Raw genomic sequence first — 13,860 nt, 5'->3', positions numbered from 1 at the left:
ATACGCTTATGCGTTTTTCACTGCATACACCCACTGCTTGAGGTACTTGGATACTTGGTGCAGGAGAGACAGTTTGAAGATGGTACGCAATGAATGTGCGGCTTGCGATGGAAAGAAAAACGACCAATAATACAATTTTCAATCAAATTATCATTACTATCAGAAGGGACGGGTGGTAAAGGTAGCAAAATTCGTTCCATTTGCAATGCAGTTTGTAACTTTCTTCATTTACACCAGATAGCGTGTGAAGAAGATGATGCCGATAGCGATGGCAGTACAGTTTCTTCGATAATAACTCGATTGCAAGAATCGATCGCAAGTGTAGAACGAAAAACGGATGGAGACGGTTCAATCAAATTTATTCGCATATTGGTCAGCGTTTTCCATCGTTTGAGTGCGTTTCATACTTCGTTTGTGGGTGGTAGTTGGCCATGCTTTGGAGAAAAAAGCGGGAAAAACTCACGTTGGTCTTACTCTCTTTTACCATCTCACGTTTTACCGAACGGATCTCAAAGGGTCAGTTGATATCGTGAGGCGGCTGGCTGGCAACACTGCCAGAGTCTCGCTCATGAGTTCTACCGGCAAACGTGAGAGTAACGCTTTGAATGGTAAGAGAGAGAATGAGAACCACTCACTGCAGGGTTGGCAGCGATATGTTCGTATCATCTAGGTTTAAATATTGAAATTATATCTTTGATTTTTGATTTATTTGATTTTGTTTTTTTATGAACAAAAGAAAGAATTTGAATCTTTTTTTTACGATTTAAAAAGAAGTATAATAGCTGTAACAATGTAAATTATTGTTGATCTTGAAACCTAAAAGACATCTATCAAAATGACGAAAATTCGAGACTTATTTCAACTCCGTTTGAAGATAACGAATAATTTCAAATGATAATTATAGTTGTTTCAACTCACATGGTTAAAAAATAAAACGGTTAAAAAAATGCAAAAAATAAACTCTCACCCTTAGTTTTGTTGTTGGGCAACTCTTTGAGTAAATCTGTTTGTTAGGGCTAGTTTTTTTCTAATTTTCACGGGGAGAATGAGATTGAGCACCGTAGAATAAGCTATTTCCGAAACTTAAAATGAATGAATTGATAAAATGATGTCTTTAGTTCAAAATGGGTGTAATGTAACTTTTATTTAATAACAAAAAATACATTAAAATTAAGGTAATTCTTAAATATCACGGTATTTATTGAATATCAACTGATTTATGCTGTAGAGAGCTGCAGCTCACCAAAACTTGTGCATAACTCAGCCGACCATAGAACTGCCGAGCATAATCGAGAGCATAACTTCTCCCCATTTTAATGTTTTCGCTCTTGGCTCTCTCGGCAAACACGGTTCGACACCGCGCTTCGCACGTCGTATGTTTTCGCTCGCGCGTTCAGTTTGTTTTTGGCGTTCGTTCGTTGCTGCAAGAGGACTGGTGCGTTCGTTCGAAGCCCAGCATAAAAACGTGAGATCACCGTACGTCTTTAACGGCCACTGTGCGTACGTAAATACAGCCTCACCTGGAGCAATCTTCGATACACCCACTCGGGGGAGGACAAAAAAGGGGGCGATATTTTAGGAATTAAATGCAACGTTAAGTGCGTAGGTGATACGTTTACAGTGAAACCATGAATTTGTGCTTTTTCGTATGAAAGAAGTGTCCGTAAGTTATATCCAGCATTGGGTTGTGCGCTGTGTGCAAGCGAAAATGGTTCAATTCAAACAAATGCTAACTCGTGCCTATCTGTGATTGTGTTCGCTGTGAGGCAAATAAGATGGCAAACCATCAGAACCATCATGTGAATTCGTTCGTTTGTTAAAAACGTGTTCTTTTTGTATAAAAGACGAGAGAGCATGCTTTATTCCCCGTGCTACACTTGCCGTGACGTGACCAGACAAAACCTCCGAAAATGTAATGCGCTCGAAGAAACCGGACGACTATCATCCGGTGGCAGGCATGAAAACCGAGAAGGACCTAAGTATGATTGATGGGAAAACTTCCGGAAAAACGGCACACTTTGTTGTACGGGATTGCTCATTGTTTTCTCGAGTACTGAGATGCAGCATTGCTTTGAAGCCGAACTGTCATCTGAAGTGTTTGAACTCGGTGTGCTGCAGTAGTGTATGTGTGTGTATGTCTGTGTTTTTTTGTTTTGTGAAGCTTGTCGTACCTTCGTATTCTCCGGCATCTGCGTATAATCAGATGTACGTGGTTTTGTGCAGAATGTGTTTTTGTGTGTAGTGTTTTTTTTCAACGGTCTTAGTATTTCCGAGTCCGCTTTTCACAAGGCAAACATTGTGTTTGTTTATGTGTTTCAAGAGTCGGTTTGCAAGTGATCTGTTGCAGTTCTACCCTATCATAGTGGTGGTAACGAATGTTGATTATTTTGGGTTGCACCAGGAACCTGATAATTGTGAAAAGAAATGTATTTCGGCACTTCAATAGTTTAATTTTTTCTCTTCTGAAAATACCTATTATTGCAAGGACCAATAATCAAACATTGTTCCATATGAAGTTCTTTTCATCAACATAAAACGATACTCCATGGCCTCTCCCCCAAGATTATCCTCAAATAATCTCAACCAAACGGATGGCAAAGTGATTAATTCTGCCATAAGTGTATGAAAACAAATGAGCGAAAACAAACAGAATTAACACACACACACACAACCGTTCGGTGCTGCAATGCATGCAAGTCGAGAAGCGATAATTATGTTGATTACACAAAAATTGAACTCGTGCTCCGGAAAATCTGCACGCTTGCTGCATTTCAACGAGCAAACCGATGCACGTATACATGTGGTGGAAAAACACACTGCATTTTACGGTGTGCGGTGAATGGTCGCAGGGTGTGGAGTAAAGGTGGTCTGTGGCCGGAACACCACGGCGACTAGTCGACCGAGTGACAAAAGCGTTCGGAAACAGGGAGTGTACAATGATTGCACCATCATCGGTGGAAACTGTGTGCTGGATCGAGAGAGCAGCATAGAGAGAGAAAGAGAGAGTGAAAGAGAGTTAAGCAATAGTGCGAGGAGATCGGAAGACGTCACAGTTACGAACGTGTTCCATGTCCCGGTGACGGCCGGCTCACTTGCCGTGTGTGTGTATGTGTGTATTTATCGAAGGCTTACACCTGATGAATTAATAATGATGTTTTAATTAACAATATTGTGAATTATTTTCCCTCTTATAATGTTATTTATATTTTTTCCCCTTATGTCTCTTTTCACGTGGTGCAGTCTGTGCAAAATTTATGCCTGATTGGATTTAGCCACCGTTTACGGGGGTTCTCTCTCGCGAGTGATCCGTGCGTGATAAAGCATTCAGTGGTTTGCAAGTGGTTGAAAAGGTGCGGAAAATAGTGCGCGAGTTCTAATACAAAAATGACGTCACAGCGATTCCGGATTCGGTGCATAATAGTTCGCCTACAGTAAATTTGCTGCAAAGCGACCATTCGAGATACGAAAACCATCCATAGCCAGTTAGTGGCGTGCGGTCATCATCGTGTCGCATTCGTCGATATCAGCATTGGGCGGCCATATCATATCGGCGTGTATGCCGGCGGGTTAAATTAATGGGGCAGGTGTTACTAGCTCAGATTGGTGCTGCTCGTGCTCTGAATCAATTGGTTCGATGAGATAGTGTGTGAAAAAAGCATTGCCAAAAGCATCGTTAATTGCGAGTGTGCGTGGAAAACCGTGGAAATAGTAAAAATACACAAAAGTACAACAGATAGTTGGGGAAAAAAGTCGGTGTGAAATTCGTTGTGCACATTCTTGCGCTTGTGCTTCGTTTTGTTTTCCACCTTGCTGCCGGTGAAATAAATGCCGAAATGTTGATTATTGAATCATTGTGTCACATAAATAATTATCCATGAAAAATCGATCGTGCACCGTGCCGGCTATTTGTGTATTGTATCGAGGTGCATACGATCAGGGTCGTGTTTTCTCTAGAGCGGTGTCTGTTTGCAGCAGCAAAGAATAAACCGGAATTATTTTACTCACCTGGTGAATACACGTGGCTCGGTGGCAGTGCATGCAGACACGGAGGCAGCGGCAGTGTGCAGCACCTTTCGGTGGTACCGCGATGATGGTGTGTTGATGCTTTTTTATGTGTGGCATCAACCATTTTCGAACCAATTATCGCGGGCAAATTTAAAAAATTGATCAACTCTTTCCTCCGCTTGCCCTTCATTTCCCGCCGTGGCCGAGGAGTCCCTTGGCCAACAGGACATAAGGGAGTGAAGGTGGGATTGGGGAAAAACGTAAAATAAATACATTAAAAAAACCATCGAGCGCAATCAGCAAGGGAAACGCCAGCAGCATACGCATTGTGATACGTCGATGCAAGGTGTGGATAATCGGAAACAACAATGAACTGCTTCCGCAGAAACTTGGTCACTATACAAGGTGAGTACAGTTTACTTCCTTCTGTAACAAAGCGAGTTAAAGCGCAATGGGTAAAAGGAACTGAACTGTGTATGTTTTTACTCTATTGGAACACACTGGGATAAAAAAATGTTCATTTGGGCGTATTACGTTAAGCAATACTACATTTTTGTTAAGAAAAAAAAAAACGATGAAAATTTGGCGCGATTACTGTTCAAATGATTCATGTTACCATATTCGTGAATCATTTTCCATGTACAAGGTGGGTTATAACATCAATTAATACAAAATTATACACATTCGCTCCACAGCATAACAACTTGCTGCAGGCGTACATACATTGATCGATGCTGAATGGAGATTACAGCTTCATTCGATCCAATTAAAAGTGCATCAAATTATGTCATCATTTTTCCACTATGCTTTGCACCATTTCTTCACTAACGTATCGTGCTTGTGAATTTCGGCTACTGAATCGGAACGAGGAAAACCAACCTTTGCCAGAATGGGAGGCGGTTAAATTGGCGTGTCCTGGGAAAAGGGGCAGCGATGGTGATTATCGATCATTAATTGATATTGCAGCAGCAAAACTGTCATAAGCAAGATGAAAAATTAAAACTCCTACCATCATCCTCGTCGTTTGTTTTTTAAAAAAATGTCCTTACCAACTTCGATAACTCCTTTCCTACGACACAGTCATTATCGGCTATTTACTTTAAACCATAAAAAAACAACCGCACTGCTTATTTCACCTCCCACGTGTTCCTGGAGGAGGCGTTTTTCAACGGCTGGTGGGCAGAAGAAGGATATTTGCCCTAGTTTCTGTTCCAGTTGCTCCAATCGCGTTCTTTAGCGCTTCAATGCGTTTTGCAAACGGTTTGGCATGGCAATCGCTAATTGAAATTAAAATGAACATTATAATGACCGTCGCTAATGGGCTTCCACAGATTTGTGTAGCGCAAAACTCGTTAACTGTTCGCTGGAGGTTCATTCCATATGGCTTCCGAGATTCTAATTTCTGGTCTATTTGCACCAATACAACAGATGGGAGTGGCTTAAATTATCATTAATTGCGTCAAGGTATGGACTGCATACATGTATGTTCTGAGTTTTATTAATTAATACATATTAATGCGTTAACAATACGTTGCTTTAGATAGAAGGCTTTAACTTTAATTATTCTCAATAGGTTGAAAAAATTGCATCTTTGCACTTGTCAATATTGCTATAAGTGCTAAATATATCTTATATTGATCATCATCATCATCATTAATACATTTACCCGATCAATACACATCATAATTACAACTTCTATAAGTTTCAATGCTGAAAAAGGCATTGGTTTTAATATCCATATTAAAATAAGGCAAAAAATCAATTACTAAAATATGACCTTTTTATGATGGAAAACACCGATCATCTTGCACATGATTGATAAAATTGGGACCTTATATACATCAATTGCCGTTTGAATTTTAAAAAGGAGGGTTAATTGATTTTTTTGCCAATCTTTTTCCATCAACTACGTGCCCTTTAGATCACGAACACAAGGGACAAAGTTGAATCCGGAGGGTTTACCGGAGGAAAAATAAAAAGGCATCCAAGTTTGAAGTATCTTTGGGACAGCGACGGCTTCTTTTTGGCGTCTCTCTCACGGTGGCAATAAAAATGATTTATTGAATTTCCTTTCTGACCTGCAAAACTTTGGTCTACTACCCGATGGCCGATGAGCCAAACATGGTTACGGCTTGCGCTGGATATTTTCGAAAAACTTGAAACCGCTCGGGCGTTTCCTTTCTTCCGTGAGGTGAGCTTCCACACCACGGCAAATGCGAATGACCTCTCAAGCAATCTTACATCTCGAAGAGCATGACCCGGAATAGCTGGGATTTGAACAGAACTGTGGTATCGAATGGGGCACAAAGTTTTTGGGTCAAAACAAATGAACGAAAGAAAAGAGTTTTTATACTCTCCTAAGAGTAATCAGCCGGTGCACACATCCATAGGCATTGATTGCGACAAGGAATTGAGCTTTATAAGGATATGGTAAAAGTTTAAACCAATCCTTTATGCGAAATAATTCCACGTATAGACATTTAAGTGGAATCCAAACATCAATAGCTTATTTTGTTGAATCGGGTTTGTGCACTTCGGTACTGATAAGGTAATATTTAATACAAAAACATGCTCAATGATTTACCTTTTGCACAGGCATACTATTCCGTTATTCGTTTAAAGACCATAAAGATTGCATTCTGTATTCGAAGGATTTATTGTTCCATCCTAATGGCAACCACACTGTGCGCCACTACTGCGTAGGTTGTCCCTCTTGATGGCTTTCTTATTCGCTCTTATATCTTCATCAGGCTCCAAGGCTTTTCGTGAGGCAGGTTTCTGCAATAAATTTACTTTTGACTCACTTTATTAGTTTATCGAACCCTGCTTTCCGCCGAAATTCACTGACTTGATCCTGACTCGGCGGGGAAGGATTATTCAACATCATGTTAAGGATGAAAAAAGAAAAAAAACCGCCGTGGGCTTGGACCGCCGCAGACCATCAACAGCATTCGGTACTGCTCGTCAGTGCACGTCCATCTGTAGCAAACCAGACTGGTTCTTATACCAGCAAAGGTTAAGCTTTTGGTCGAGACCCACATGCGCGTGTCCTTTGGGAAGACGCACTTCTTGGGCGGACCGATTATCTCCCATTTTCTCTCCATTGAACACTTCGCTTGATTAAAGCTCGACCGTATCAATATCAATTTCAGTTAGTCGGATAAATTTGTACCTTCTCGGTGCGGAGAACAGTGGTAGCAAGTATGTGTTTGTTTGAAATAAAACAGGATAACGAGGAGCCGGCGGGAAGGGCAGCGGGCGAGAAAAGGATCACCCTCCGGTGAGTTGCTTGACACCGATGCGGATGGACAGCTTGGCTTCTAGCTCGCAAAAGGAAGGTGACCAATTTGCGATAAGGATTTACAGCTAGTTGATTGGTATTCCTGCTGCGTCGCCGAGAGACTACGGACTACGGGCTTAGGTGTAATTGGAATTAATACGAGCGGCTTGCGGAACCGCCGATCCAACGAGCCCGCCGGTACGCCGAGCAAAGAAGAAAAAAGATACGTTCATGTAGGAACGGGTGAGTGTTGTTAGACAACATAGCTCCCTCTCGATCCTATCGATGTAAATGATGCAGTCGATACCGCGTTAAATCAACAGGAACTTTTCTCATCACTTGTTTCCGAGAAAATCTACCCATAAGACCCTGTTGCAGGAAAGCACTCTTCCAATTTCGCACGCAGCTGCGACGAGACTTCCGGTGAATGCTAAAGTTAAGTCTCCGTAGCATTGAGCTTTATTTTTGGATCGTTTCTTGCTGTGCGTATGCCTTACATTTTGTGCTTCAAAATAATCTTGTGAAAGTGCGCTTGTATTCACTAGATAAAGTAACAAAAAAACGTTTGTTTCAGCCTAAAGCTCAAGCAAAAGTGGACATTTAAACACTTCTGATATAGCGCTATTACGGCCTGTGAGCATATTGTTCGATTCTCTCGGGGAAAATGTTCTGTGAATCATTTTTGCACAACAAAAGGAGTTATCGCCATGACGTCATGAAGCATCGAGCATACTTTGCGCCTATAAGGAAAGTAAACAAAAGCGTGCCAAAAGCCTCATTCCAACGGACGACAGATTGTGCAACAAGCCCGTCGATTGCTTCCAAAATTTGCATAAGCTTGTCTGCCTTCCGGTTTGCCATTTTTGTCCCAGCAGTTCTACGCACCCCGGGGTATAGAGGGATGTATTGGCGTCGTTGGGGACGAAAAAAGGAGGTGACGGATTCGTCGGATGCTTTTACCTTGTTTCTGATATCCTGAGCTGTGTGTTAAGAGCTCGTTTGACTTTGTTTTTGCCTCTAAAACCGAACCGTCTTGTTTTTTGCGCGTGAAGTAGTTGTGAGCGTCATTTTCCTGCTGGCAGCTCTGTGGAACATTTTTTGCAACCATCACTAAGCTTTTGCTGCCTAGGTCTATGAAACTTTGCTTGCACCGTATAAAACCGTCCTTTGCCACCAGCACAATACATCCTATTGATCGTTGCCGTCAAGCCAGTCGACTTGGCAGCGACTAGATGACCGATAATTTCGCCATGTCCGTGTGTGCTTCAAGTGTGCTGTTGTTCAATGTTGAAGCAAACGATCGCCTAGAACGTGTTCGTTGAGTCCTTGCAGTTAAAACAAAAAAAGAAACTGACCAAACAAACAAACAAACACATACACGTAAAATACGCCGCTACGCCATTTGGCAATCGTTTGCATACTTTTTTCCCCTAAAAATCTTATCAAATTCCACTGGGAGAAACGCATATCAGCTTTGACATTCTTCCCGGAATCGGGTCGAGATTGGTCGAGTCGTATTCACCTCGTCGAAAGAGCCTTTGTGTGATCTGGCCCATGCAGGCGCTTCCGTTCGACTAATGGGGTGTGGTTTTTTCCTCGGCCCTTCATATTGTGTGTGCCTAGTAAGCAAAAACGGAAGCAAATGTGCCGTCGTTTCATCTTTGCACGTCAGCATGGCCGCACGTAGATAGCGTTAATATCTCGATCTAACAGGAACAACGGGAAGTCGCTTCACCTGTGCTATCCCAGCTGTAGCAACACTCTGTAATCCTCTACGAAGGGTGAGGAGGTTGTGATGAATTTTCCCCGAAGCGTGAACCACCTTTTTCCACCATGCTCGACTTGATGGCCGTCAAGGGTTGGGTGTATCGGACACTAAAAGGTGTACATGCATGACAATCGGCTCCAATCACGCACAAACACATACAAATTATTCCAGGTAGCTAGATATGAGAACAGCGGCACAAACCATGTCCAACGATGGGGTCGATTTTTCTCAACCGCCCATCGGGCCTAGCTGCCCATCGGTCAAGGCAATATCTTCTGGCCAGGCACTTCACATCCTGGGAGACGGCGGGCTCTGTGTGCGTTTACGCGTACACATGGCTTCAGTCGGCGATACGTGCACGGGTTGATTTGGGTTGGTTTGGGTTATGGGTGAAGTTCTGATAACCACTTCACAAGGAAAATCCCAGGACCGATGTCGATTAAGCATTTTCTCCGGTTGATTGGAGGTTCGATGAATGTTTGCCGGATCAATTGGTGCATGATTGATTTTCCCTGTTCCCGAGATCTTTGAGCAAAGCGTGCGAGCAGTGATGTGTGACTGGACTGCACAGAAGAGCCTTGGAGGACAATGGGTACGCTGTACAAAACCCGTACAGTACAGTAAGTTTAGTACATTAAGCTTATTAGAAGGGTCAAAATATATTACGAAATCATATTTTTGTTCAAGTGTGCAATTTTTATAAACTATCCCATGCAATTAATGTAAGCCTGTTCTATTTCTAATAATAAAATATTTATATTTCAATAAATACAGTAGGTGACCGCTAACTGGATGTGTTTTCCTGGAGTTTTTCTTTACTGGAAGTTCGCTAACTGGAGTGATTCTCAGTTAAAAAACACATAAATGTCAAAACATGAAACATCCGGGAGAGATGTGCATTTTTCTCACAAATTAAACCTCTCACCTACTGTATATACGATAAGCAATATGTAATCTAATCGACGACAACACAAAACAACATATTTACTAAATGTCTGTAAAAAAATTTAATGATTAAATATTGTTATATTTTTTTAAACAATTCATGTCAATAGTGGAAGAATGATGTCATTAGTAGAAAAAACACACATTCTAACATGCAAATGGTAAATCAATGTATAACAAGAGTATATTAAACTCAAAAATATCGTACACTATACTGCTACACCTCAAGCACGTACTACTATCGATGTTGAGCCACACAAGTACGGATAAAACGAGCAATTTTAACCGGTTTTCAATGGGTAATACATCGTGATCTAATTTCATAAAGCGCCTCAAGGAAAGGAACTCGTTTTCTCGCCGAGTGAAGCAAACGTACAACAACCACAACAACAAAAAAACGCAATACCCCTCGCGGTCAAATCGGCCGTCGAAGACGCTATTGCAATAGTGCCAACCACATTCAATCGGAGTCAATTGGATTGAACGTGGAGTAATTCTTGGCCCCGCTCGTAGCGAACCCCCCCCCCCCCCCCCCCCCCCTAACTGCAAGCCTATTCGCTGGCGAAGTGTTTCAGACAACTTCCGCTCTGTGGCAAACCAATGTCCCGTTACCACTTCGTCCGGCGTTTGGTGCGACAAATGGTGCGCCTGGAGGGTGGGACGGGTTCGTGGCTACTCGTTTTTCCGCTCTTTGCAGCATTCTGTGTTGGTTGTAATGGTCGAATGTGTTTTGTTGTTGGCGTTGTGATTATATAAAATGCAATGTCACAACAGTGCATTGATGTGGTTTCTTTCTGCTGAGGGCGGCGGATTTTCTTTTATTTCCGTACCATGCCAATTTTCACAGTCATAGGACGTTTCTGCACCGTAAAGAGTAATTGGTTGAAAATTGTAGCATTTGGAAGAGAAATAGTTTCAAATGGTAAAGATTTGTATAGATATAACTGAATGCTTATTTACTTCAGCTGCTGACAGTAAAACATTTAAAAAATCTTTGTTTCCCCTCAAGTTTTTCACAAAAGCTTACCTGTCTGTAAAAGTAGAATGAAATAATACAGGTCCCTTAAGTACGTTCCTTAGGGTTTATTTTTTGTTTATATTTCAAAGCCAAAGGTTGTTAACTTTGCCGAAAACACTTTAAATTCAAGATAATTTTTCATTTGGATGACTAATCTTTAAAATAATTGTAATATTTATCGATCGATAGAAGATGGTCATGGTGATTGTGTTTGCAAAGCATAGCCAGTATCGTTGCTATTCTTTTCCTGCGGTTAGTGGTTTCGTGGTAAGGACTAATTTTGGAGGATTTTTTTCTACCTCATAGTTCCGTGTTGGTTATAAAACACAACTAATGTATGCGTGTTAATGTGCAGTTGGAAAAGGCGTTTTGGCATTTATTTTATGTAAATAGTGAGAAATTATGTCTTATATGTTTTTCAAAAGCCTCGTCTGAATAATTCAAGAACTCATTGTTCAAATCATAATTCACAAAATATTACCTTCTTCTTATATATTGCTCTAAGATATTTGACTGGCTGTTACTAACAGCACAATTTTCATCAATAGGTTTGTAGCCTTATTCTAATTTAAATTTATGTTTACTAGCCTTAACAATACCAAACATATAGAAACTACAATGAAAACAATATTTTTGCTAAACACAGCAATACTTTGATTTCAAATTCTCGTCTCGTTTTGACGCAACTAGATTCCGCACATTAAGATCCATTAAGTAGATTGTCTGCGTAGGGTTTCATTATGTGCGATGAATGGTCTGCTAAAGAATGGTAGTTTAATAGCGATTATTAATATTACAACACTCCGGATTTCAAGCAACCGGAGTTCCTTCATAAGAACAAGTAAAGTCACATAGTTTCCTGAAATCGAGTAGAACGAAATTGAAGTTGAATAGAAGTTGAAATTGAACTAAATAATTGTATTTTAATCACATTTTCAGAGAATAAAATCACTTTACTTTTTGTTTGAGTAGTTTATACTACATCAGCATTTGATATTGATTTTAACAACATGAGATGCTTCAACTGGCTAAAACGGATTTACCTTATCTTTGACTGGGCTTAGTATTTGTTTATTCTTGCCTTCCATATTCCGTGCAAAAAATTGAAAAGGAGCTTCTCAACTGTATCCAATTGGTTTGCTACATTTCCCCTTTTTGCACCTCAAGTTGGAGCTTGCGAATCTAGAGCAGCTTCTCAAATCCTTCATCAGATCATACAGTGAAAAAAAAAAATAATAACACGAAAACTGAGTAAAACACGCCACCCTAACACTAATATACACTCAACAGAAACTCAGAGTCACTGGGGCTGAAAATAAAGGAGCAGCCCTTTGAGCTTTTCACGTTCGAAATGGCGTAAAGAAGTAGGGGATGTAGACATTCGAAAAGAAGCAGCGGACACGGATACACGAATCTTTCATTTTGGTGCCAGTCCTGTGAACCGTTCGCAACGTTGTGTTTCGTTTTCCTTTTTATTTATTTCCGTACGATACCTTCAAATGAAGGGTTCCTGTAGAGTGAACTCTCCGGCTGAAACGAAGTGAAAACAGCTGGAAAGAAAGAAAAACCTTCTCTAAACACTCCTGTTCATCGTTGGGGCTCGCTTTAAAAGTGCTCACGTAGGTAGGATGAATTTTTAAAATTTAATTTTATACAACCTATTACGTTCATCGATCTCTAGTTTCAACTTGGGCATTTGCTCGTCGTTTAAAGTTGTAGCGTACAAGTATGTTGAACTGGCTGATGCATAAGCTTTCTTCATTACATGTGTTGAATTATTCGCTAGAAAAGGTATAATTGAGCAAAGTAGATTAATGCTCTGAGCTTGTCTTGATAACATGAAGTAAAGGGTTTGTTTTTATTCTGAGAAAACTATACGCAGATATAAATTTGAGTTCTTATCAGTGTCCTTTATCCTGTGACTACCGGAGCACATATTTGTATGGCTTTCTTTTAAAATTAGAAGGTTATGAAAATTTCATTAATTTAAGCAATACGGCAAAGCCATTCTTCTTGAAAAAAAATCATTAACCTTAAATCCACTATAATTCTTACTACATGATACACGAAAATTCATAAGCTGTGTATCCTTAAAGTGCTCCGCAACAACATGTTGCTAGTAGCAACACACCTAATGCCTCATGCACCACCCTTATGTTGTGCCTGGCGTGTCCAAAGAAAAGCGCAAAAAGTTTTAAATTCCAGCAATGATTGCGCTAATGGATCAAAATAAATTATGCAAATTGTTATATATTTTACGATATGCGAATTTGTTCGCGCTGTTGTGCCATGGCCGTACCTTGTTGAGATTCATTGTTTTACTTTCTCTCCACGGCGTAAGAAAACACCACCAAAGAGATTGTTCTCAAGGGCTCGATTGTTCCTCACTGCCCGACAGCCATTAATGCTCGGTAGAGCCGAACCGGGGGAAGAAAAAAATCTTTCATCATCAGTCAAGGATGCCTACTGTACCCGATCAAGCCTACACTGTACGAGGCGGAAGATTGCAAAAGCCGGTGCCAGCAGGAGAGGTTTGCAAACAATAAGATTTATAATTAATTTCTTTGCCAAAGAACAAAGCACTGTCAAAAAAAAAAACAGCAGCAGCATAATCCGCGAAGCAAAGGGGCCTAATAAAAATCTTATAAATTTTAATAAATGTTGAAGAATTTTCCGATCAACTTTTGGCGCTTTCAGATTTTCCACCGTTTGCTTCCGCACACGCTTTCAGCACAGGAAGCACGGAACAGGAGCAGAAAGTGAGAAAGAGCCGCAGGTTTTTAAGTTGAGCCGCAAAGGTCATCCCTTCGGCATGGGCTGATGTTTTATTAGCATGGGTAACTT

At 40.7% G+C, this 13,860-nt stretch overlaps 1 protein-coding gene across 7 annotated transcripts in view; it reads left to right on the top strand.

The window, feature by feature from the left end:
* The first annotated feature begins 1,355 nt into the window (after window positions 1-1,355).
* LOC120904669 (hemicentin-1-like) overlaps window positions 1,356-13,860 on the top strand; it is a 160,080-nt gene continuing 147,575 nt past the window's right edge. For 2 of the 7 annotated variants that reach the window (XM_040314856.1, XM_040314863.1), the window contains exons 1-2: window positions 1,415-1,663; window positions 3,241-4,410. In XM_040314856.1, the coding sequence (XP_040170790.1) occupies window positions 4,374-4,410 (37 nt within the window). In that variant the 5' untranslated portion in view covers window positions 1,415-1,663; window positions 3,241-4,373. Of the gene's footprint in view, window positions 1,664-3,240; window positions 4,411-13,860 lie in introns of all 7 variants that reach the window. The other 5 variants (XM_040314861.1, XM_040314858.1, XM_040314860.1 and 2 more) reach the window with 5 other exon arrangements.

The sequence above is a fragment of the Anopheles arabiensis genome, chromosome 3 (assembly GCF_016920715.1).
Source record: "Anopheles arabiensis isolate DONGOLA chromosome 3, AaraD3, whole genome shotgun sequence".
In the NCBI taxonomy this organism is placed as follows: domain Eukaryota; kingdom Metazoa; phylum Arthropoda; class Insecta; order Diptera; family Culicidae; genus Anopheles; species Anopheles arabiensis.
The sequence above is the reverse complement of the archived record's forward strand: the minus strand, read 5'-3'. Positions and strand labels throughout refer to the sequence as shown.